At 41.8% G+C, this 24,932-nt stretch overlaps 1 protein-coding gene across 1 annotated transcript in view; it reads left to right on the top strand.

The window, feature by feature from the left end:
* Positions 1–460: 460 nt before the first annotated feature.
* Positions 461–24,932, top strand: part of tmeff1a (transmembrane protein with EGF-like and two follistatin-like domains 1a) — a 29,060-nt gene continuing 4,588 nt past the window's right edge. The window contains exons 1-6 of the mRNA XM_062481762.1: positions 461–1,155; positions 15,511–15,620; positions 16,555–16,684; positions 18,129–18,155; positions 20,826–20,922; positions 21,196–21,344. Of these exons, the coding sequence (XP_062337746.1) occupies positions 1,002–1,155; positions 15,511–15,620; positions 16,555–16,684; positions 18,129–18,155; positions 20,826–20,922; positions 21,196–21,344 (667 nt within the window). The 5' untranslated portion in view covers positions 461–1,001. The remainder of the gene's footprint in view (positions 1,156–15,510; positions 15,621–16,554; positions 16,685–18,128; positions 18,156–20,825; positions 20,923–21,195; positions 21,345–24,932) is intronic.

The following is a 24,932-nucleotide window of genomic DNA, read 5'->3' as shown; positions in this document are numbered from 1 at the left end:
AAAAAAGAATCTGGGGCTCCATCTGGACAATGTAAATATTAGCACAATGTTCACATGTTCCAACATGTTGAAGCAATGCAGTCTATTTGAAAAACTAACTAGTGAATGCCCAGAGTGACAAACATCCAAACGAAATCCGACGATTAACCTCCACGTGCTTGTTTTTGTTTGGAATTTATAGCTAGCCTATATTTGATGTAAAACATATTTTGTTTGCACACACTCTGTTCAAAGGTGCAGCCTAGTTAATTAGATTTCAACAAATATAGAGATTGGTTTTAACAAACTGACATGTGTGTTTAGACTCATTCTTAAAGTGTATGTGCGCTCGCGCCCGTGTTTTTTAAGGGTCCGGGTCAAGGAAGGCTGAGAAAAGGGATAGGATTTGGAAGGAGGGTAAAGCCTACTCTCACGTGACATTTCTCCCCTCAAAATCCCTTTGTTGTAGCTGTTGCCTCTGCAGCTGTTGTACATCGGTCGTATTTTCTTTATTTCACAGCACTTGACATTACCTTCAGTTTACAAAAAAGAACACATCTCGAGAGTGCAGTTGATAATTGAGAGAGTGTGTGAGAGTGAGAGATTCAAGTACTAAGTTGTTTTGAAATAAGGGGTCGCCAGGGTCTTCGATCTGGGGCGTCAGATAGCCTAAGTCATAAAAAGACCCGGAGTGCGTTGTATGGACTGCGAGGATGCTGGCTGCTGCCTTGGTTGTCATCTTGGCGAATATAGACAGCCACCTGGCTTCTAGAAGATATACGCATTTGGAGTAAAGAGGTTTCAGAAGATTTCTTGCACTGATTTTACAAATAATCTCAGTGCGTTTTCAAGTCGTTGTCATAGTGCGTTCTCCAACATACATGCGCCCCTGGCTATACCGTGCTCATTCATTCAGCAGTTTTTTCTCTGTAACATTGAGTGAAAGGTTTCAAACTGAATTAACATTCTGAAACATTTTGCGACGGTAACCTTAATTGGGCATCGTCTCCATCCTTTTCATCATGGTCGAAGGCTTGTGCCATAGAAGGTTGCATGGACCTTTGGCTGGCTTTTACCTAGCTTTCCTCTGCTTCGTGGCTATCGCTACCCTGCCTGGAACACTAGCATCTTACCCTCAAAGTGGCGAATGCAAAGGCAAAGGCAAAGACTGCACAGGTAAGTGTGCTCGAAATAGTACTGTATGTTGTGCTTTAGTAGTAAACTGTCACATCTCAATCGTCTGAATGACTTTTTGGGCGTCTCATCAACTGCAAGTTGGTTTTGTGAAGCAATACGGGATTGCAGTGTCAGATGCGCAATTAGCTCATTTTGGGATGGTCACACAGCACATCATTCATAGTCTCGTTTGTTGTATAACTCACAGGTTTATTATACATTGAGGATAGCTGTAGTGGAACCCCACCCAGACTTAAAAATTGTGTGCCGTCTATGTTTCTCTTGACCCCCTACCTGGTAACATAGGCTACCTTAGAAGGTTTGTCCTTTAACAATAAAAGCAAAATATAATCCGTACTCTCCACTGTATTGTATTAAGGAACCTCAGAATCGTTTTTTCTTCCATTTGTTTACATAAAAAATTAAGCATTTTCATCATGCCTCGACGGAACTAAATCATATACTCTTTCCAAATTTGAGACGTATATTATGAGACGAGTATTAGCGCAAGCCAAAGGACATGGTCTATTCCACTAACCAATCTAGCCTAATTAATGTGATTGTTACACATACGAATTTCAATGCAGTCCATGCAGTAGCCTAACATACTTTAAGCAATGCCCTGGACAAGGCCTGATTACTACATACATTAAATGGGATTTGAATTGGTTTTGTTTATCCTTTGAATGTTTGGTGTAATAAAGTAATTGAGATAGATGATTTAGCCCAGTTCCATGTAATCAACATAGTGGCTAGTAATCTATGCTTAGTAGACGAATTGAACCTCATAATGAACTAGAGCAAAACTGCTATTGGAGGATAAGCATCATGTATTGTAGTTTCTAGCTACAGCCTGTGTGTGTATTTGTGTGTGTGCATGTGTTGATTTGCAGGGTCACCGGGAGCATAAGTAACAGGAATGTGTTGTCTCATCATGGACAGATGAGTAGGCTTCATTGTGAAACATCCAGATCACTGGCTGACATGTTTTCAAACCATTTGGAATTTAAAGCGTCTCCTTTTTTAAATTATTGAATGCATGATTTACTTTTTGGTCTAAAGGACCAAGTTTAGTTTTGAAGAAGCAGTCAGTTTACCTTGTAAACACATCAGTGATGTTTCTATTGGTGTTCAAATGAGGTTCTATAGCTAACACTCAAAAAGGGTTATACAAGAGCGATGCCTATTCTGTATAACCCAGACTTCCTGTCATGCCTCTTATTATGGAGTGTGCATGTACATGTGTCTCTGTGTGTGTCAGTACGCATGTGTGTGCGCATGTGTGTCAGTACATATGTGCACCAGGTCTGTCTGCACCCCCATATTTTGAATGGTCTGAAACCAGTTCAGAGCTGAGCTTTGTAATCGTGTGGTTTACAGAGCAAGAGTGACATAATTAGTGACATATGTTCCCCTCTAAGAAGAAACCAGTTTTGATCACATGTCCTTCATTCTGCCGTATCCTAAAACTCTGAAAGTCTGAGGTTTTGGATATAATCTGGTGTGGGATGTGAAGGCATTTCTTAATGGTCTTCAAAGCCTTTGATGACACATAAGGCATCTTTGCTGTATGCACTAAGATAAGTAGAGACAGAAACTTTTCTTTTTGAGGTTATAGCCTATTTACCCCAGGGAGAGTTCTCTCAGAGTAGTTAAGTTCAAAACCCAAATTCTGCCTGCATTAATAGAGCATTCAGCAGCTCATGCAATATTCATCAGCTTCATTACCTCCCAATGTGATACCTGATTGAGTGAATCTCACATGCCGGTGTCGGTATGATATAACTGGAAACAGTGTATCACGTTTCAGTGTCTAATAGATTTAATAAAAAATGTAACAAGAATCTCGACAAGCTCTGCAGTGGATGAATATTGATGTTCTTCATAATTTACGGTTCTGAAAGATGATGGCGTTGGAACCATCATCAGTCTGTCTGGAATCATCTGCAATGTTTACATATCTCTAGTATTTCAAGCTTGCCCTCCAGACTAATTAGAGTCATGTAATTCACTATTTTATATAATGGGGTACAGAGGGTTCAGATTTTAAATGGGGCATTGGCCCACTGTTGTTGTGTCCTTGGGCAACACACTTAGCCTGAATTGCTTCAGTGTGACATTTAGAAAATTCATGAACAGGAGAGCTCAGGGAGAAGTGTCCAAACCTTATATTAATAAATATTTTTTCTAATGTGTAGATAAACATCTCTACCATATTTTCAAAATATTTAATTTTACAATAAAACATTGTTACTCACCACCACTTTCTATTTTACATGGTTTAACAAGCATGATATTCTTGGTAATCGAGCATAAACATACAGTGATGTGATAAATAAGGGAATGTTGTTTTTCCCTTCCTCAAAAACTCTCTCTCTCTCTCTCTCTCTCTCTCTCTCTCTCTCTCTCTCTCTCTCTCTCTCTCTCTCTCTCTCTCTCTCTCTCTCTCTCTCTCTCTCAGCTTAGCTTTCCAGCTAATTACACGTTCTGTGCTTTAACAGCGAAACACAAGATGGTGTGTTTTATTATCGTCATGAAACCCGTACTCTATGTGGAGAAAGACAGAGGGCAAAATCATTGGTATTGCTGTCATTTGATGTTACACATTATTCAAATAGGAATTGGTTTATAGTCATATGGGATTCTTAACACTGCTCACCAGCTCTATTTTTAACACTGATCTTTTCCATGGGTTTTGAGAGACTCAGCTCCCCTTTAAAGTTTGGTTTGTGTTTCATAAACGGCAAAAACAACATAAGAAGCCAGCTCCCCCTACGGTGACTGTTGACTTTTATGTCAGTCAAGGGCAATACAGCTACCCATTCAATGTCCCATGGGGCTCAAGGTGTCAAGACATCCTCGCTGTTCTAACAGTATGATCACCCAACTGAGGCATTCTATTTCTTGCTAGACTGACAGGTCCCAGACGTTGGAACCAAACACTCACAGTACAGTGCCTGTTTATGGCCCTATACAACCGGTGTAGAAGATGATGGGTCTAAGGGGATCGAGGTATCTGCAGTGTGTAGAGATTGAATTCCTTTAGGTTCAATCTTAAGTGTTTTTGTCTGTGGGTTTCTGTGAGGTGGATTTCTCTCCTACTGAGAGGGAATTAGCTTAACACCTGGTTTTAAGGGAACCAATTAACTTCAGCACAATGGGGTGACATTTTGAAGGTTATTTTTTTCACAAAAGCAGGCAGTGAATTGTATTTGTCAAGCAGATATATATTGGATTTTCAATTACCATAAGCTCTGATTGACAGAATTTGTTTTACTGGGAAAACAGCAGTTTCTCTTTTGTGGTATTTGGCAGTAAGTCCATTTTATCTTGAGTATTTGTGTTGTTGAAGTGGCCAGTGGTCTCTGCAATAATGCTTAGAGATCGGTCCACCAAAGGGAATATCACACCATCATGGTATTAAAGTGAACCTATTAAGGGCTTTTCTAAAGTAAGTAATCCTTAATCCAACCCCAAACACTGTGTTTTAAGACAACCTTTCAGTATTAGATGACCCTATTTCCTCACCCCCTCAGTGTTCCCTGACTCTCCCATGGTATAGTATCATGTCTCACTATGGTTCAGAAGAAACCGATGCATCACTGGTCCTATACACTATTGTATGCCCTCCAGCCTCTCAGGTGTAGAAAGACAATACTCTGTGGTTTCCTAATTTACCACGTAGCACTCCTATGGCTTACAACAACATAAAAAGTTATGATTTCACATCAAAAGGTGTAACTTTCCCAAAAGATCAGGTTTAGCCATAAAACTGCCTAGATGTCATCTCCTTTTAAGGAGGCTTGGATCAACCAGTTCAGTTGTGATTTATGCATCATTTCAAGCTTTCATCTTGAAACATGCTGTTAGATTCTTCGGAAGGCACCTCAATACAATCTATTCTGGCCTTGAACACTTCTCATTTCAGGGAGCGAAATAAACCTGTAATGGTATTGTCAGTGCTTTAGATGGGATACACAACTCCTTCACGTCTAGGTGTGGATTTAGCCAGGAGGCTAAGTCTTAGACACTCAGATTCAAAGCAGTTTTAGCCTTCAAAGGACCAAGACTTCATTTGGGGTAAAGGCTGCTCAGCCCTTTATGTACTCATGTCTGAGGAGAGTGTTCTTGTTCACAGCCAAACAAACTGTAATCTTCAGTAGCCTCGCAGTCAGTACACACTGCATCAGTCTAAGCAAAGACACTGACATGTAAGCACCGCAGACAGTAGATAAGGCAATGTTTCAGCATGCTAATTCTGTTCCCCGATACACTATATCAACTGAGCTGTCTTATATTTACACAAGGAGTTATTGTATATGTCTAATAGCGTCCCTTAATCTTGCTAGACTTTTTCACCCACTACAGCATCCTACGGGGGTCTTTCTCCCCTGAAAAATCGGAAGCAATTAAGATGTGGTGTTGAAACCACAGGCTGAGAAAATTAAAACGATTTTTATAACATCAGATTAATGTGTGGGCTGTCAATTATGCGTTGTAAGACTGTATGCGTCAATGGCTTTTTAGATAAACTATGAATGACAGGTTTATGAAAACAACACTGCCAGGGAAATATGGGAAGTGTCATTTATCAGTCTGGTTGGATATTCTTTGCCATTGTATGATCTGAAATCGTAAAAGTATGAAAGTATGGGTTGATTATAGGGTTGCAGAGGGGCAGAAAATGTGGCCTCAATAGCCCTGCAGTAAGTAGTGTGCTGTGTGCATGGGATTGAGGAATGCGTAGGGTAGAAATTCAACAGAATTAGCAATAAATCTGATTGTTTTATTAAGATTATGCTGCAAGATTTTTTTCCTAAACTACATTTAAGTTTCCTGTCATAGGCTAACCTGCTATTTTGTCACTGAGGGAACTGCTATTTGTGCTGGTTTCTGCTTTTACGTCTCCCAATATAGGCTACAAGGAGAAAGGGCTCCTTCATGCAGTATATGTGGTTAAGATCCACTTGTTGTACCTAAATTCTATATGGTGTCTGCACTGCACTGTTTGTTTGTTTTTGTGTTTTTTTTAATGGTTTCATTGGACAACAACAGCTGGAGGAAATGGAGATGACTAATACATCTGGTATGTCTCTGTTGCTCATGTCCTTGGAGCAGGGCAGGATGAGATCCACTGATTACTGCCTTTTAATCCATGCTAAAAGGACAGCCACAGCAGTGTCGTTTTGACCAAAACAAGTTGTCTTCAGGGAATCTTTGTACCACAATAGTTGCAACTTCAGTTGCTCTGATTAAAGTGTCAGTTGGATGAGTGCAACTGAAATTGTCTGTTGTTTTTTTTTAGATTGATAGGATGACAATTTTTGCACCATTAATTAGGACTTTTCACAAGTGATGTGAAATTTGGACCTCTGATAAATGGGTCTATTGGGATTGGGCAGGTTTCTTGACACTGTACTAGCCCGAGAGTGTATGATCTAGAAGACATTGAGGCGTAACCTGGAAGCCACTGTCTATTATAAGGAGTCAGGTGGCTGAGCGGTTAAGGAATCGGGCTAGTAATCAGAAGGTTGCTGGTTCGATCCCCGGCTCTGCCAAATGATGTTGTGTCCTTGGGCAGAATCCATGTAGACAAAGGCTATAACTGTAGTGCACACATCCTACTTGTGATGGAAGCACAGCTCTGTGGCAACATCCATGGCAACAAAAGGCATTTTGGGCCAGACTGGCCCCTATTTACCAAATGCTGTCTGTATTGAGAAACCCATCTCTTTGTTTTTCTTCCATTTAGTAACACAAAAACTGTGAATGCTTGTCAGGATACTTTCATTCTATTCATATTAACCACTGCAGCAAGCCTGCAATTGAACACATTTCCTTTTCAGAAAGCTTTTCCACCAAATCATGTGGAAAGAGCTTTCAGTGTTGAGGAAAGAAAATGGATTACATGGGGACAGCACAAAAACGTGAGAGAAGGCAGGATTCATTTATGATGCATCTAGCTTTTCTGTCTTTTCATCTGACCCGTTACCCCAAGGGTATACTGTCCTGCCATGGTTATTTAATTTTGATGCCAACTTAGTTTATTCAGGCTACATTTTGCCTCATACCTTACAGACAGGTACTTTCCATAAGAAGAATTTCAGATGTCCATTCACTGTGTTTTATTTCATACCATACACATTTTATACTATATTACTTATAGTAGGCTTATTGGTATGTATTTATTCGCTTGGCTGAGTGTGCCTATCTAGGGCAGGCCTTTGTTTCTGTCCTTTGTATTATTGAACCTTCCAAGCTCATAATCGCTGAAGGGTCTGCTGTGTAGTCATTAGCCATAGCCAGGCTGGAGGTAGCTTCCCTTCCCCATTGATTGTGGCAAGACAAAAGAGTCTAAGAAGGATGGGGTTAGGTCTGTGTGCCTTGAATGGTAGCAGGATCTGTGATCTCCACTTACAGGACCACAGGAAACCTAACTGGAGAGACAGAGTTTGGTTTCATAGGCCGGCGCACAACACTGCAGACCAGCGCTTTGAATCGCTTCATGTGCCAATTAAAATGCATCGAGTTCAAATCACCTGCCGGTTTGCTGTTTGAGCTTAGAGCCCGGGTCTGGCATCCTCCTGTGTGTGCCCAGAATTGGAATGGGACCTGATTAGTCCCGCATCAGTGAATTCTTGGGTGGATTTACTGTGCCATTTTATACATGTACAGAAGAAATGGTTTAGCCTCAAAGCGTGCTTTACGAGTCTAGTATGGAGTGGACACAGGAGGCATATTATCCCGCTATGCTCAAATACTTGATAAATTATCATTATCATGAAATGTTTTCAGAGATAATTGTATTTGGATTTATATTGTCTCTATTAACAGTAATGTTATCTTATGGATACCTCTTCTGATATTTGTACTGCAGGAACAGGAAATAAGCTCCCTCTTCTTCTGGATTCTATTGTCTGCTTTATCGTTGTTGATCACTGTAACTCATTCACCAGAAGCTGTTTAGCTGTTCCACGTCAGACCACTGCAGCAATTTGAGCAGTCTTATACTCCTGAGGAGCAGAGACACGTACCGCTAAATCTCTTTAGTCTTACAGATGGGGGCAATGTCTCTTGTCATATGAAGCAGTAAAATCAAATCGAACAGCGGTTGTCTCTGTGCTTCAAAATCAATATTGGAGTGAGAATTGTTTCAGCTTTGTAACATGCTCATCGTGATATTTATGCGATTGCATGGATTGGGAGAAGACCCTCTTCAGGACCATGCACTGAAGCTTTGGCAGAGGGATAAACACACTTTGACAGCTAGTTCACTTTGAGGTTGCAAGAAAGGCATGGGCAGATAAAAATGGAAATGCCAGGACAATCTACAAGGGATTTTGTTGTGTGGACCAAAGAAAACGTGAAATGTTGGATCTGCTCTACTTGTCATTTTTACCGTTTTTTTTGCTGCGTGTTTGTGGTTGCCATGCCCTCTTTCAATGTGTCCCATAAGGAGCTCAGAAACAATAAGAACATGCAGAGAAGCTGTAAACACTCTTTAAGGGGACTGTGAGAACTGCCACCGGAAAGACAAAAGCCCTCCGTATCAACTTTCACAACAGACCCTTTTTGAATCTCTGAGAGCTTACCCCAGTTAAGACAAAAGCATCTTCCAGAGAGCTCTCGGTGAGGGGCCGGTTTGCCTACATTTCATTGAAAGCAGAGAGGAAAGCAGCAACAGCTAAAGTGCACTGTGTATTTTTCCCACTAGCAATCATCATTTTGAAACATTATACAATGTGAAATTGTTAGAGCGGCAATTATGTAAATTGTAATACCATTTGCTGGGACGAAGGGATTAAAGAGGTTGACATGGGGCTGGAGAAGGCAGACTGGTTGCCGTCCAATTTGTGACGATGCCATTTGCTGGTTATATGACCCTCAGATGTAGTGTGGGCTACACTGGGAGGCAGGAGGTTTTAGGATTGTCACCCTGCCTTTAGGGTGGGAGACACCTTGGTAACATATTTGGGAATAGGCCTACTTCTTGACACTGTCTTTGTTTTGCCAGTTCCTGAAATGTTATCTTATGCCCTGGTTCCTTACAAACTGACTCAAACTGACCCCTTTTGTTCGAGAGAGTATTCATGTGTCACCAACATACAGCATATGCTGTATGTTGGTTGATCTCCGTTATTAATTTGTGGGGCTTCTCTGATGGGTGTGTCCTTGTTTGTGTGTCCAGCAGAGACAGAATGGTGGGGAAAGGGAGGTAGGGCAGCCAGGTTGCATTACAGGATGTCAGAGGGTCCACTGGGAGGGCACTGGAGAGTCTCTGCCAGTAGGTCTCATTTCATCAGGAGCGAGGCCAAGACAGACGGATACAGGGAGGGAGCGACTCAAATCCAGCAGATCAATATAAAACTTAGGACATGGGATATCAAAGTAGTTGTCAGAGCAGCCAGTCCCCACACTCAGATCTGTAGTCTATGGCAGGTGGACAGCTGCCAAGTGGACAGCTATTCCAAGGTGTGAATGGCTATTTCTGTATTCAGTAAATTAGTCAATCCCTTGGATGTTGGTATGGGAGAGGCAGAACATGTCACACGGTATATGGAATATGAATGTTACTCAATGGCAAGGAAACTTGGATGAAAATGTAATACATTTAAAAAAGAAAGATAAGGTCAAGGCAAACCAAGGTGACATCTTACACAGTTTAGCTTGCTGTGAAGAGCTAGCATCACTTGCATTATGAAGGTTACCAGCACATCATTTTTCCTCATGTCAGAGGTGTAGCTTTGTCCAGAAACACAGGACCTGTTGGGTTAGGTGTTGAAAAGGGAGGGAAGCGTGCTGTGGCTGGGGTTACATAAAGGGGTTCTGATAAAGGGGTTCCTGCAGGCAAGCCCCCAACAGGTTGAAACGGTGTCAAGGCCTTTTGTCCTGTTAACACAGACAGATGAAAACCTCCGGAACGAAGAGCCACTGAGGGCAATGCACTTTTTCTCTCTCCAACTCCTTTATCCATTTCAGGTTTTGGGAATGGGTAGGGGGAACGGGTTGCGGTTACCAAATGTAATCAAGATGAAAACTGTACCATTTTATATCTCTTTGTTTCATATGTGGTTTGTTTTACAGTCGAGGTAATAGACGTCAAAAGCCAAATCACGCTCCCTCCCCTCCCCTTATTGCTCTACCACCCCCTTTTCTCTCTTGCTCCTGTGAAGCACACACACACACACACATACACACACAGCGCCTGTATGCAGCTTACAGGCTGAAAGGCACAGGGTCACTCAGCCTTTGAATTCCCCCAGCACTTAAATCTTTCATCACGTCAAGCTCCTCTCCCCCAGTTCTTTGCCTCCTGCTGGGAAGCCCCTGCTTCTTCTCTGTGGTTTTAGTTAGAAACTGTCATTATTTCAGCCCTCCCCCCCTGTAAGATTTCCGTCCCCTACTTTTGTTCCCCAAGTTCTTTGTTGAACATGTGCTGTAAGAGATTCATGCCTTTTTGAAGCAAGAGGACACTGCCACAAAAGGGTGCCTTCCTAGTAAGGTTAAAAGCTCACACTGTTTTTTTATTTTTTTTTACTGGTGTTTGGTAGACTTAACTGTCTTTGAAAGTGTCAATCGTAAGAAGTCTGCTTCAGAGAAAAGATACACTTGTATCTGTGGCAGTATTCTAATTAACAAGGGCTTTCTGCCAATGGTTCGAACTATTAAAAAGCTTTAGTACAGAATTTCTGCTTCATGTTTCTCATCTGAATTTAATTGACTTCAGAGGTGTACATTTGTGCCTTTTCGACAAAAGCATCTTGATTTTACCGAGGTTGAGGGCACGTCAAGCACCCCACGGTTCTGCTAGTTCGGAGCCAGAGCCGTTCCCCTGCACCTGTGCTGTCTGTTTACTTGATAGAGAAAGAGGCACACTCATTTAGACACCTCCACAGGAGCCGAGGATGACTGGGCAGGCTTGGCCCACAGGACTGGGCTGTAATAAGCGCAGCCTTCTGTCTGCAGAGAGGGAGGGCTTCCTGAGGACGCTCCAATTCTTTGTATTTTCCGACTCTTATTTGTAAGAGAGTAGAACGATTAGAGCGTAGTTTGCATTGCATAGTAATGGTGGCATTAGTAGCCATGCAGTTCTGGGATGAGGGTATTTATTTGATACCATACCAACATTTGTTGTCATTGATATAAAAACAAAACTTTATAGACTTGCAACCTAATTTGTTTCTCTTTTTATTTCCAAATATTACACTTGGTTCAGCAGTCATGAAAAATACCCTTTTTTGATTGTTTTAAAGACTTAGCTAGATTATCGCCTGAGGCAGTTGAGAGATGGCGAGCTGAAGAGGCTTTGGGCTACATCGCTTATAAACCTCTAAAGCATCAGCTCTCTTTGGTTACTGTAGAGATCTATTACTTACTCTTCTATCACTGTGTCGGAGACAAAAGATTAATGCAAGCCAGGCTTCCGGAGGCCTAGACTGGGTGTATGACAGTGTTGACAAGAGTCATTTTCATCTGCTATGGTTCCCAGCACTGTATATCAAAAAGGCTAATGTCATTCCAATCCAATCCGGCTGCTCCGTGCATGAATAAAACATCAAAGCATTTATCTCTTTCCCAGGTAAAGATGATCTCAGCAACAACTGATCAAGGCAAATGAACCGTGTCTTCAGCCCCAGGCTACATGTGTTTGCAATGGTCATTACACCCTCCTTGAAATAAATCGCAAACCGGACAAATTTGTCACAATTACAGAGGAGGGAGAATGGCACAGTTCTAATTAGTAGCCCTCAGGATGTCCAGTGCTGTAATTAGGAATGGAATCACATGGTGTGGCCATTGACCAGTTCTTAATTTCAATGTTAACAAAATGGCTGGCTTATGTAGTCATACTTCACTGTAGCGATGATAAGCAGACAACAAGCAGACAAAAACAGATGGACGTAAGTCTTTTGTACCAAATAAAACTATCCCAAATCCATTTTCTCAGTAACGGTTTAAGCTTTTCTGAGTGGCCCATAGCAACAAGGCACCAAAAGGAGTGGGGATGAAAATTTAAAATGCTATATTTAATTAAAAAAAAAACAAAGCAGCTGGTTTTCTCATGGTGTGAAGGAAACAGCAAACTTCCAAGAAATTCTAACAGATCTGCCTTGCGAAAAAACTTGACTTTGGTGGAATTCTTTACAATTTGTTGAAACATTTGCTTTCCTCAGGAATATTTTGTGGTAAGGTGGATTGTAGGTCTTAGACATTGTATTGTAGAATGGTTTGGCTGTCATTCACTTTCTATGTAGTGACAACAGAATCTATTATAAAGACAACAGAGCCTACATCCTATATTTTTCGTAATCATAGTTGTATGATTAACAGGACTTAGTGAACACTTTCTCTCCAAACCTGAATAGTTGGGAAAACATGCAACATAACATTTCTTATGAGCTAACAGTCTAATGTGTGTGTGTGTGGGTGGGGGATAGGAGGGTAAAGCCCTCAAGGATGTCAATTAGGAAGTCATCCAGACAGACACCAAAGCAGTGGACAGCAGTATGTGTGTGTGTGCTTCTGGGGGATGGAGGGTTAGATCTGTCCCACTGTAAATCTCAGGGTGAAAAGGCCTAGGCTATCACTCAGCTCTTGGTTGGCAGGTGGAGACTGTCCTTTTAAGGCAGAGCCTGTTATTCAAATGAAGCCATTAGAAAGCACAGCAGGAACTCTGCTCTCACATGTTAAAGTGATGGACTGGATCTGGATTACAGAATGTGAAAACACTAAATGGAACTTTTAAGAAGTTAAGACAGGTTTAACTGATTAAGTGAAATACTCTTTTGCTGTTTCTTGTTCTTTAACACCGTGTTGGAATTAAGTCCCATCATGTATTTCTGATTCCTGGTATTAATGAACATGGATCGTTTGCCATCTCCCTCTCTCATGTTTCTCCTCTCTTCAGAGAGAATGCATTGCAGGCATTCCCCAGTCTCTGCCTTTAGACAAAATCAATATGTTACAGACGCCCTTGAAAAGGTTGTACTTTACTTTGAAATGAAAACTGCTGCCATGAAATACTTCTGTATTGTGTGTGTGTGTGTGCATGCATGTTCATGCTTTTTTTGTTACATGTTTTAGGAAATGGCTTTTCTTTCTTGCAAGAAATGGAATGCTCCACACGTGTCCAACAAGAAATGTTTTCTTTAAAAATACACTTTAACAGGAAGAATGATGTTAAAAGAAGGCTTTTTCTATAATTACATGGTACAGAGATGAGATGTTCCAAACCACAAAGATGGTCAAAATTCCACTTCAAGCATTGAATGTGTAATAGACTGAATATTAAACTACCATGTCGTAGCAGAAATTCAAATATACCAATCCTGGGCAGCATGGGTATTGGAAACGTATGGTTGGTTTTCCAGTTGAAAGAATGAAAGGGAGCATTAAAGACCTGTTCTGGTGGGGTTAGGGAAACCAGTGGAGTGTAGGCCCCAGTCTCTCAGACAGGAGATGAGGTATTGATGTCTGGTAGCCTGGAGTCAGGGGGTTTGGGGTAGATAACGACCCAAGAGACAGACAGCTAGGTGGGCATGACGACTCAGGCGAGCTGGGGGATTTGGGAGGTCGATGTGCCCCAGGTCCTGACTGCCACGGGCCAGTGGGTTCTTTAGTTCTGGCTGGATCAGGATAAGGAATTATGTGCATTTCTATTAAGTGTAGCCCCTGGAATATGTATGAGAAAATGTTTGAAATATTGAAAATGTCTGGTCAATAATAACCATACAAACCAACACTCGAGCGTGCATGCATGCCAGTTAGCCTATATTGTATTCAGGGTCTATATTCAGTTATAAAAACATCCAAATACATTCAAGTCATCTTAGTCCTGTGCGTTGTGCCAAACATACACACACAAACACGTTTTCCTCCTCAACCACACCCTGCCAGGCACAATCTTCCCTGATGGATGGGGCAATGGCTTGACTTAATTAGCCATGAAAGGCACACTAGCCTGCGGAAGGAAGGAAACAATGAGAGATTGAGGCCAGCCAGCAGTGGACAGCTGCTGTAAACGGCTGTTGTTGACAGGCCTCTCCCAGAACAAATGACAGAACACAGACGGTTCAGGGCCCGCCACCCCAACATGCTTTGCTCAGCGACTGCCGGCACTTGCACAGACCATGCAGACGAGACGTAGTAGCGTTACCGAGGCGATGGTCAGACGGAAAAGATCGTAATCGGCCAATTTGTGCAGCAGGAGAGATAAGTCCGCTTTGGTGACTTGTACTGCTTTGAGGGTATAGAAATGGTCTGGTTTGGGCTGAGGATAGAAAGATAAGCATGAATGTACATGTAAAATCTATTTTAAGTAAGCCACTGTGAGCCTAAAATGAGCCTGTATGGATTGCCTAGATTTTCCCAGCAAGCTTGTTGTGATGGATTTGGAATATTATTCCAAATTATGAATATAAATTATAGGATAAGCACACAGAGCAATACTGTCAATACACAAAATAAAAACTTTTGCTCGACTACCATGTACTTTTTACTTAGCATTCTCTTGCATTTTTGTGTTTCTCTGTTAGTAAAGGTTTTACAGTACAGTATACATTGTCAAAAACATCTGACCTACATCATACCAGAATCCACATACACCTGAGATTGACAGACAGTTTGGGTTCTGCAAAGACTATTTTAGTCATACCTGTTAGTATTCTATTGCATGTTTTTGATCCTTAATTCTAGAATTTGGCAAAGCTTAAAGCCTTGTTTGGTTAGTGTGGTTAGTTGTTAGCGCTGTAGGCATTTTGAGTTGGTTGGAAAGCAGTAATTACAGACCATTACAGGCTCTTCAAAGGTCGCTCATCCATGGTGTGTGACACTTACAGAGGCATGGCTGAGTAATACATGCTAAAGCTACATTATTTTGCTCCCCTTTTACCATGGGTGGGCAGGATTCCCTGGCTTTTATCTCGGCAGAGTACAACGCTAATTTAAGTTCCCCACATTTCTGAGACACCAAGCCCTGTCATTAGTATATGGAAGGGACGACTCCCCAGTACAGCGGTCAGGGCTACTTGCCAGAAACAAAAGCCATTTCTTCATCTGTCACTGTTAGCTTTGAAGTGACTGCAGGGGGGCACAGCTGTAGGAGGAAAGAAAACTTGAATGTTCTTATAAGTTGTATGAAGTACTGCCTTTAGAGGTATACAGTTTGTCGTTAAATAGTCATGATTATTTTATATTTTGTGCCTAGAACTATGAGCATCAATGACATCAACTATGAGCGATACATGCTAAGACATGTGGGGAATACATGATGTTTACTCATCTAATTTAAACAGATAAAAGAAACAAACTAGAATGAATTGTTGAATAAGTGTCGTCCATTTTGCTCTTTTTCAGACCTGTCAGAGAAGAAGAGTGACCTGCGACTGTGTGATGACTCGACCTGCCGATTTGGGGGTGTCTGTAGGGACGATGGTGCCCAACTGAAGTGTGTGTGCCAGTTCCAGGTATGTGATTTAGGACACATGATGTCTGTGGCAAAACTGTGTCTGTTTATGTGCGGTGGGTCTGTCTTTGTCAGTTTTACAGACTGAGGTCATTTGAATGTCTGAGTGCGCTCACCCGTGCTAGTTTGTGTGTGTGTGTCTACTCGGAGGCAAAGGATTTATCATAATAATATTGAGTCCAATTAACATAAGTCTTTATCAGGAATTCTGATAAAAATTGAAAACAGCACATTCCCTATAAGCGGCTTTCTCAACAAAGCCCTGCCCAATGTTCCTCCATTTGTAGCTTTCGACGTTCTTAGTATTAGGAACGTGTTGCGGCACATGATGATTTGAAGTAGAGTAGGCCCCTAGCCACAGTACAGTAACAGATGTTTTTATTTTATTTTGTAATTTACTCTGAAGTGTTTTTCCCACTTAAAACTGGCAGGGCCACAAAGAAAGTATTAAAATATCTATATTTTCCAATTGAAAACTAATTCATTATGTGCTTGGTTGCCTCTGGGGTGGGTGTTGGGGGGGGTTATTTGTTTAGGCTGAGTTGTTTTTCCACTGTCTGAATGCTGGATGAGAAGGAAACCATATTTCTCCTTAATGTGACTGTAATTACAACAGAAGGAGAACAGGTGTGTGTGTGATGAGTCCAGAGGGAGATACCTTAGAGAGAGAGAGAGAGAGAGAGAGAGAGAGAGAGAGAGAGGTGTAACGGGAAGATACCGGGGCAGAACTGAATGCCTTAATTTAGTCCATGTTTGTTAGTCTGCCGTAGTTATCACAGGCTTTCAGGAACTATTAGTTCCTCACAGTCATTGATTGATAAATGAGATGGAATGGCATTATACACAGTTAGCAGTCTCATCACAACTATGCTCAAAAAAAACATGAGTTCACCGTGAGTTTCTGCTTTAACATTGTTCTGGGTGTTTCATTTCAGTGTCACAAAAGTTACATCCCTGTGTGTGGCTCCAATGGAGACACCTACCAGAATGAATGTTACAGGAGACAGGCTGCTTGCAAACAGCAGAGGCTCATCTCGCGAGTGTCTGATGGACCCTGCTCTGCTGGTGAGTGTTATCATGATACAGCCAGCAACTGTACAGTATCAGTACTGGTGCATTATTGGTACAGTATTGGTACCAGTGAACTACCAGTACCTCTGCTAAACAGTCCTACTAGAACATCCGAGTACAACAAAATACAGTAGTAGTTCTGAACCAAGGCGTCTTCAGTCCTCGAGGGAGACTGCCTGCCAAATCTACTCTATCCCTGATGCATAATTGGTCGCATTGATCGGTCAGAAAAGGCCTTGTTTATCAGTTCTAGATCAATTACTAATTAGGAGACAGAGGATGAGACTGACCAGGCTGCAGCTCAGGAGAATCACACTAGATGTTATGGTCTGGAACCAAACATTTCAAACAGTGCTCTTAGACTGGTGTCCCGGCACTAAAATGCTTTGCTCATCAACAGTCTTAACTTTACGGTGACCTGGAGACACTACCCCCGCCTCCCCCCGCAAAACTAGCCATAGGTTAAGTAGTGATCAGACATGGCCAAACGTGTGGGGGAAACTTGTAGCGATGCTACGGCAGCACGGTGAACCCAATCTGTAGGGCCAGCGGCCTGATTTCCCAAGTGGTGCACCTCAGTGCAATGGTGTTGTTACGCTTTAGGAAGGGTACATATCAACGATATGCCCTCTGCTTCCTTTCCCACACCACTCAATCCGAGCAATTTCCTCTCTCCCAGATTTATTCTTCCTGTAATTGAAGCGTTTGTCAGCTACGAGCCGAGGGGACGCCGTGAATACCTAGGACCAGGTCCATTCAATTCCCCCCAGCAGGAGTTAAGGGATAGTTTGAGAGGTCCACATTGTAGTGTATCCCTCTAGATTTTCTATGGGGATTCAAGGATCTGCCAGAGGAGGGAAAAATGTTTCCAAAGAAACCAAGGATGTGGAAAAAGAAAATGTAGAAAAGGAAGACAATGGTAAGGTTAAGGCAACCTTAGCTTGACTAATCTTAGCATTTTTGTCATCTGGCATAATACGTTCCATAGAATAATGGTGCAATACAGGTTGGATTAAAATCCAGGTATTATTGGTGACAGCAGTTGATAGAAGCCTATAAGCTGAATGGTTCTTTTGTGAGGGTTTGGTTGTTTTGTGTACAGCTTTTAGACCATGACATTGTGAAGAAGTGCTACAACACTAAAGTGAAATTGAATTCAACAGAGTAGCCAGCATCCATTCCTTAATTTGTAGATTCTATGCCAGAGTCTTTGGAAGCTAGTGTCCATTTCTTAGGTCTAGAATGCAATGCCAAGTTCTATCTTCTCAGGATCATTTTCTTAATGCAACTGTTTCATGCCAAAAGTATGATGGCTTGTCCTTTTTCAGTAGGCTACTCTTTTAAGAAGACTCTGCATGGTAGACTTTCTATGTAATGGAAAACTAAACCTTCAACTGAATTAATTGATCATTCACAATCAACTTTTTCCTTTTTACAGACACAGGCTCTGGCTCTGGCGATGGAGGTATGTTATATTCTTATTACAAAGTCAAATGATGACCTAATTGCCATAATAAAAGACGGTCATCATCGATTACCAGTATGTACAGTCACAAAACGTCTGGTACAGATCAAGAAAACAAACGCCCCCTGACAGTGAGTGGAAAGATGCATGAGATTTAGAAGACTGAATTTTTCTTTTTTCTACAGTTTATCAAGGGCTATTTCAAAGGCATAAGAAGTACACTAATATTGCAGGCTATGATCCCCAATTACTTAAGCTAAATGCTTATATAGTCCCTTAAACGTAACCATGTCTGCCAAGTGGCTGTTTAGAAATTTTAACTTTTAAATCCCTACTCATCCCCTAGGTCTCTAAGCTCTGCACTCTTCCACACTGTAGATAGACTGTAAATTGCATTTGTTGCCACAGCGTTTGTTGTTCAACATGACTGTCTGTGCTGGAATTCGAGGGTTTCACGGGAGACCTAAGACCTCCACCATCTGCATGTTGAATAGTGTAGGCGATTGGGTAGACTAATCCCTTAACAGTTATCGGCTCGGATGTTGATCTGAACGATTCAACTTCCGTTTACCTCTGTGTATGTCCGCTGTAATTCTTGGCCTGCTCGGGTTTGGTCTTGTTGTTATGATCAAGATCCAGTAAGGGTGTGTCTGGCCTGTCTGTGTTTGACAGCTATCACAGTAGGTTTGTATGTGTGTGTGTGTCTGTTTGCCCTCCCAGTCCTCCACGCGTTGAGATGACCGCTGCCTATGTTTGTGCACCTCTCTGTTGGTTGGTGTTTGTGCTGTGACATGATCAAGCGGCTGCCCTTGTTTGACTCCCAGGATTGAGTGGCAGAGCTGGGGGAGGGGAAGGCATCAGTAACCCATCTCAGGGAGAGAGTGTGTTTTCCTGATAGATTTACGCTGATGCCCAGCCATCACGCCCCCAGAGACAACACTACTGACTACGTGCACATCCTACCTAATATTCTATTTGTTGTTTGAATAAAAAGCCGCCACATTTGAAAACCTTTGACAGATTATAATAACCAATGATGGATGTTTGTGACTTTGATTTTGGCTGCAGGGGAAAAAGCTAGGTAATATATTCTTTTCATAGTATGCCTGTTTTGAGAGTAGCAGGATATGTGTATGGGGGTTGAACACTTGAATTAAAGTCTCTCATCATGTTGTGCTGCTGAACGTTGCTTTAGCTATCTGCTGAAGACACATTCTTGGACAATAGCGATGTAGGAAGTCCGGGGGAAAGTGTATTGTGATTATGCAGATAAAATGTGCAGAACAAGAGTGAATGCTGGTGTTGATTGTGGGTATGTAGAGGACGGAAGGGCTTGGACGTACAGGGTGTACTGTAAGAAACGTGGGAGGTGTATTGTGTGTTCTTTTCTTTACAGAAGCATGTTTCACCTTGGCAAGCAGAACATTTGCATTTGAAACATAGCATTTGAAATGACAGTTCTAGCTGACAAGCTCCACAATAACTATTCCAAAGGATTCAGATGCAGTTTTTGAGTCATATGACAGATCAGTTTAAGCCATTGAGTTTGAAAGCAACATGTTATGTTCTCGTTGTATTTCTTTCATATCTCTGTATGTGTCAGACGTCAGTCTGATCCTGTTCTATGGTAGCATGATAGAAAAATAATTTATCCATTGACTTCTCTTTGCAAGAAGAGGGATTACTCTGCTGATTAACAGAAGGGGTTGTACATTATTTAAAACCATTTGACAGAAATGTACAATAATACATTAGCGTTTTATTATTTGAAATGCCACTTAGTTTGCAACACAATAACACAATCTTCTGACACAGGTTACACTCAACTAGCCTAAACCACAACAAAGCCTTAGCAGCAGATTTCAATCTATTGACCAGTGTACACCATGTCCAATACATCCATAAAAACAGCCCTCCAATATGTCACAGGGAACAAACCTATATATACTGTGGTCTCCATACTCTGAGGAGATTATCACATTTCATAAAATATGGGTTAATTGTAATCCTCTTTGAGGATTACAATTAAGGTGGGCGGCATTTTTTACATAATGAAATTACACTTGATGAATAATGAAATGGCCTTCGATCACTGCTGGCCAGTCATCTGGGCTCAGATAATCCCCCCCCCCGCGCATTTCTCTGATATTTGATGGAAGCTTGTTATTGACTCTCAGCGTGAGTACACTCGATTGCCAAATCGCCACTACCCTGACATATTATATGCCAGGTTATATACTGTATATGCTTTGGTTGTTGTCTTTTTACTGTGTCTGGAAAATTTTTGTACTCGTTCAGGCTTGTCTAATAGAATGAGTGAGCCACCACTGGTTTTTGACTGCTCTCCTGTGGATGGTACTTTATTGTAGGCGGAACAGTTTGGTGTTGTATCTGATTAAATTGCATGATTGTGTTCAGTGAAACGATCCCGCACCCGGCACAAAAAAAAACAGAATGTATCTCTGTGAAGCCATAAACCTTGTTACTGGCAGTTAACACAATGAATGTGAAACTGAAAATGTATGTAAAGATAATCTCTAGGAGAGGGCACATAGAACAAAATAGGACAAAAGTGAGCCTGGCAGAGCATTTAGGATGAGGATGGACAGGAACAAAACCTGCATGTAAATTAGCCTTAGTTAATAAACCATTTGGAATCTCTGTCTCCAGAATATGAGGGCTCAGGCACTGATGTTGGGAAAAAGTTCACCAAGTGCGCCACGTGCAAATATGGAGCCGAGTGTGACGAGGACTCTGAGGATGTCTGGTGAGTTCTGAACTTTATTTTAATGTCAGACATTGTATACAGAGAATGTTAGGTTGTTGACCACTAACTAGAGGATAGAGCTAGATAAAGGCATTCCACTTCCAAAAAAGTTGCCAAATCAACCGGCTTTAAAACATTGGCAAAAAACCTGACATTCACTCCCATCCCTTAAACCTTAATCTATCTACTGTGACCAACACTCATCGATTGAAACAACAAGGTTTTATTTGGAGTCAACATAATCAGCTGTTAAGAGTGGCTTCTTCTCTTTAGGTGCATATGTAACATTGACTGCAGCGGACACAACGAGAATCCAGTCTGTGCCACAGACGGGAACTCCTACATCAACCCCTGTCTGGTGCGTGAGGCCTCGTGTATGAAGCAGGAGCAGATTGATGTCAAACACCTGGGGAGATGTCCAGGTAGGACTGAACAGCAGCAGTGTTGACTGAACAGCAACCCTAACCCACTATACTAGCTACCTAGCTTTAGTTGTAAACTGACCTCATTATATGGCAGATGCTTTTAGCCAAAGCAACGTACGGTACAGAGGGGTGATTTGAACCCATCATCACCACTGAGATAACCCCATCCTATGCAGCCCGTCTCTCCAAAGACTGGTGTCAAAGCTTGTCACAGGCTCGCTGTATTTTATGAGTTAAATGAGTTAAAAAATATTGTCTCAAGGCCTGAGAGACATGAGATGCTTTGAATGTCTGAACTATGTCTGAAATGTGGTTTCAGAGTGTGTATTTATGTTGGTGGATAAAAAAAGCTAGTCTCACACTGATTAGCTGTTTTCATTTGTACAATGCTTGCGTCAAAACGGCTCAGTCAAGAAAAACTTCTCAGTGGCAAAATTGTAGCTCAAGGAACATTACTTGCAAGGCTCTTGTCAAACTAAATGTGTTCAAAAGATACAGGTGCTTTTACATGAACTATGTTATTCAAAATATATATCCTCACAGGCTGTAGTGTCAGCCCAGTGTCGGTATCCTGTATGCTGAGCTCATAATTACATGGGTTAGCTAGCCTATCAGTTGACAAAAAGCCCCGTGATAGTCCTGCTCACGTCATGCGGACTGGAAGGCTGGCTTGACAGAAGCTGCTCACTGCCAGATAAGCCCTCACCAGGCAGCCACCTGTCCTAGCCACTGAGACGGCCGATCAGTCATGCAAATCAATGTGTACCAGCCGAGCGCACCAAAGCCTGTGAAGCAGTAAACAAACACACCAATCCTCAAAAGAAATTACATTTATTCTCCCCTTTCATTCCAAACGCCTGTCACACACAAGTGTCTAAATTCGATTTACCACAGCCCCAAAGAAGTTGCCATAGTCTTGTGTGTCTCATGGACATCTTTCTTAGAGAGAAAAAAGGGAGGAGGCTAAAATGGCTCACATTAGCCGTGGCGTGATATGAGAAGTTTTGTACTGGATGACTTTTTCAAGGGGGGCATGTGGACGAGAAGCTCATTTGCAGTCTCAGTTTGTTGTCAGATGTGTCAAGATTCTCTGTGCCAACTCCCTGAGCAATTTTTAAAACCTGTCCAAGTACATCCTCAAAGTACTTGCTTTCAGACGTGATTTCAGTTTATACACTCCCCGGAATTACAACCGCCTCTCCTTTTTTTGACACGAGGACGAGCTAGATAAAGCTTTAAATCAGTGTTGCTCTATAGGTCTTGGCAGTGGACAGGATCCGGACAGGTTTTATGGATTTCTTGTCGGCCGTTGAGGGCAGTCAAATGTCAGGTGTGGCGTGACAAAGCCAGTGATTGGCTCGGTAGAAGGGGGAAATTCTGACACCAGTAGGACCTGGAGGGAGCCGCCTGCTCAGTGAGAGCAACTGTAAACTTTATGTCAGAATCTTGATACTTTTACTTGATAAAATGCTTTTTAGCATTAATTGGACCTAGTCCATCCTCCAGGGCACAGCCTTTTGTTTCGTGACATTGTTCAACAATGATTTATCCACAGTTGTACATTTTGAAACGTGTAAATTAAGGATTACTTGGCTAAACAGGATCCGAGAAAGTAATTTGGACAATCATTTATTGTCATTGTCATTCTTTGAACAAGCCACATAGTTACCTTGTGAAGATAAAACATACTAAATTAGCTTAATAATCCTTCTTTTAGCATTTTTACTTACAAACTAACATCTAAAAAGCAAAAATGAACATATTTTACAGCCAACCATATTAACGTACATACACTTTCGAACCAAAGCAAATATTCTGGAGAATGATGGACTAGTGTCTCATCAGGCTGTGTTTACGTATTCACTGCCTCCACACCTTTTTCTTCACCACTCATCCTTCCTGCTTAGCATGCACTCCCTCACCCCTTCATCCCTGCAGGGCCAGCCAACTACACAAGAGTGGCGTTGTGTCACAGATGCAACCGACGGTTGACCGTTCTTTAATATAGGAGGTTTCAAAATGCTGTCATAACAGGTCTAACCTCCCTGAACTACCTGTCACTGACTGGATGTGCATGCGTACACACGCTCATGCACCACATGCAGAGACACAAACACCCTCTCGGTTAGAATGACCTCGCTACTTGACGGATAGTTCTGCTCTAAGACAAAGAGTAAACATCCCCCTCGTCCTTAGAAATCCCCGAAAAGCAAACCATCAGCTCCTCCAAACACAGAAAAACAGTTGAAAAACGATCTCATCTCAGACAGGCTGAATCCAGCTGTTCCCCTTGTAGACAGACTGACATGCATCTACAAATACAGTTAGGTCCATAAATATTTGGACATTGACACAATTTTCATCATTTTGGCTCTGTATACCACCACAATGGATTTGAAATGAAACAATCAAGATATGCTTTAAGTGCAGACTTTCAGCTTTAATTTCAGGGTATTTACATCCAAATCAGGTGAACGGTGTAGGAATTACAACACATTTGATATGTGGCCCCCCCCTTTTTAAGGGACCAAAAGTAATTGGACAATTGGCTGCTCAGCTGTTCCATAGCCAGGTGTATGTTATTCCTTCATGGGAGTTCGTTATTTCATTGACAAGGAGCAGATAAAAGGTCTAGAGTTCATTTCAAGTATGGTATTTGTGTTTGGAATCTGTTGCTGTCAACTCTCAATATGAAGTCCAAAGAGCTGTCACCATCAGTGAAGCAAGCCATCGTTAGGCTGTAAAATCAAAACAAACCTATCAGAGAGATAGCAAAAACATTAGGTGTGGCCAAATCAACTGTTTGGTACATTCTTAAAAAGAAAGAACGCACTGGTGAGCTCAGCAACACCAAAAGACCCGGAAGACCACGGAAAACAACTGTGGTGGATGACAGAAGAATTATTTCCCTGGTGAAGAAAAACCCCTTCACAACAGTTGGCCAGATCAAGAACACTCTCCAGGAGGTAGGCGTATCTGTGTCAAAGTCAACAATTAAGAGAAGACTTCACCAGAGTAAATACAGAGGGTTCACCACAAGATGTAAACCATTGGTGAGTCTCAAAAACAGGAAGACCAGATTAGAGTTTGCCAAAAAACATCTAAAAGAGCCTGTACAGTTCTGGAACAACATCCTATGGACAGATGAGACCAAGATCAACTTGTACCAGAAAGATGGGAAGAGAAGAGTATGGAGAAGGGAAGGAACTGCTCATGATCCAAAGCATACCACCTCATCAGTGAAGCATGGTGGAGGTAGTGTTATGGCGTGGGCATGTATGGCTGCCAATGGAACTGGTTCCCTTGTATTTATCGATGATGTGACTGCTGACAAAAGCAGTAGGATGAATTCTGAAGTGTTTCGGGCAATATTATCTGCTCAGATTCAGCCAAATGCTTCAGAACTCATAGGACGGCGCTTCACAGTGCAGATGGACAATGACCCGAAGCATACTGCGAAAGCAACCAAAGAGTTTTTTAAGGCAAAGAAGTGGAATGTTCTGCAATGGCCAAGTCAATCACCTGACCTAAATCCAATTGAGCATGCATTTCACTTGCTAAAGACAAAACTGAAGGGAAAATGCC

Source organism: Osmerus eperlanus, chromosome 16 (assembly GCF_963692335.1).
Source record: "Osmerus eperlanus chromosome 16, fOsmEpe2.1, whole genome shotgun sequence".
In the NCBI taxonomy this organism is placed as follows: domain Eukaryota; kingdom Metazoa; phylum Chordata; class Actinopteri; order Osmeriformes; family Osmeridae; genus Osmerus; species Osmerus eperlanus.
This window is presented reverse-complemented; position numbering and strand designations above follow the sequence as displayed.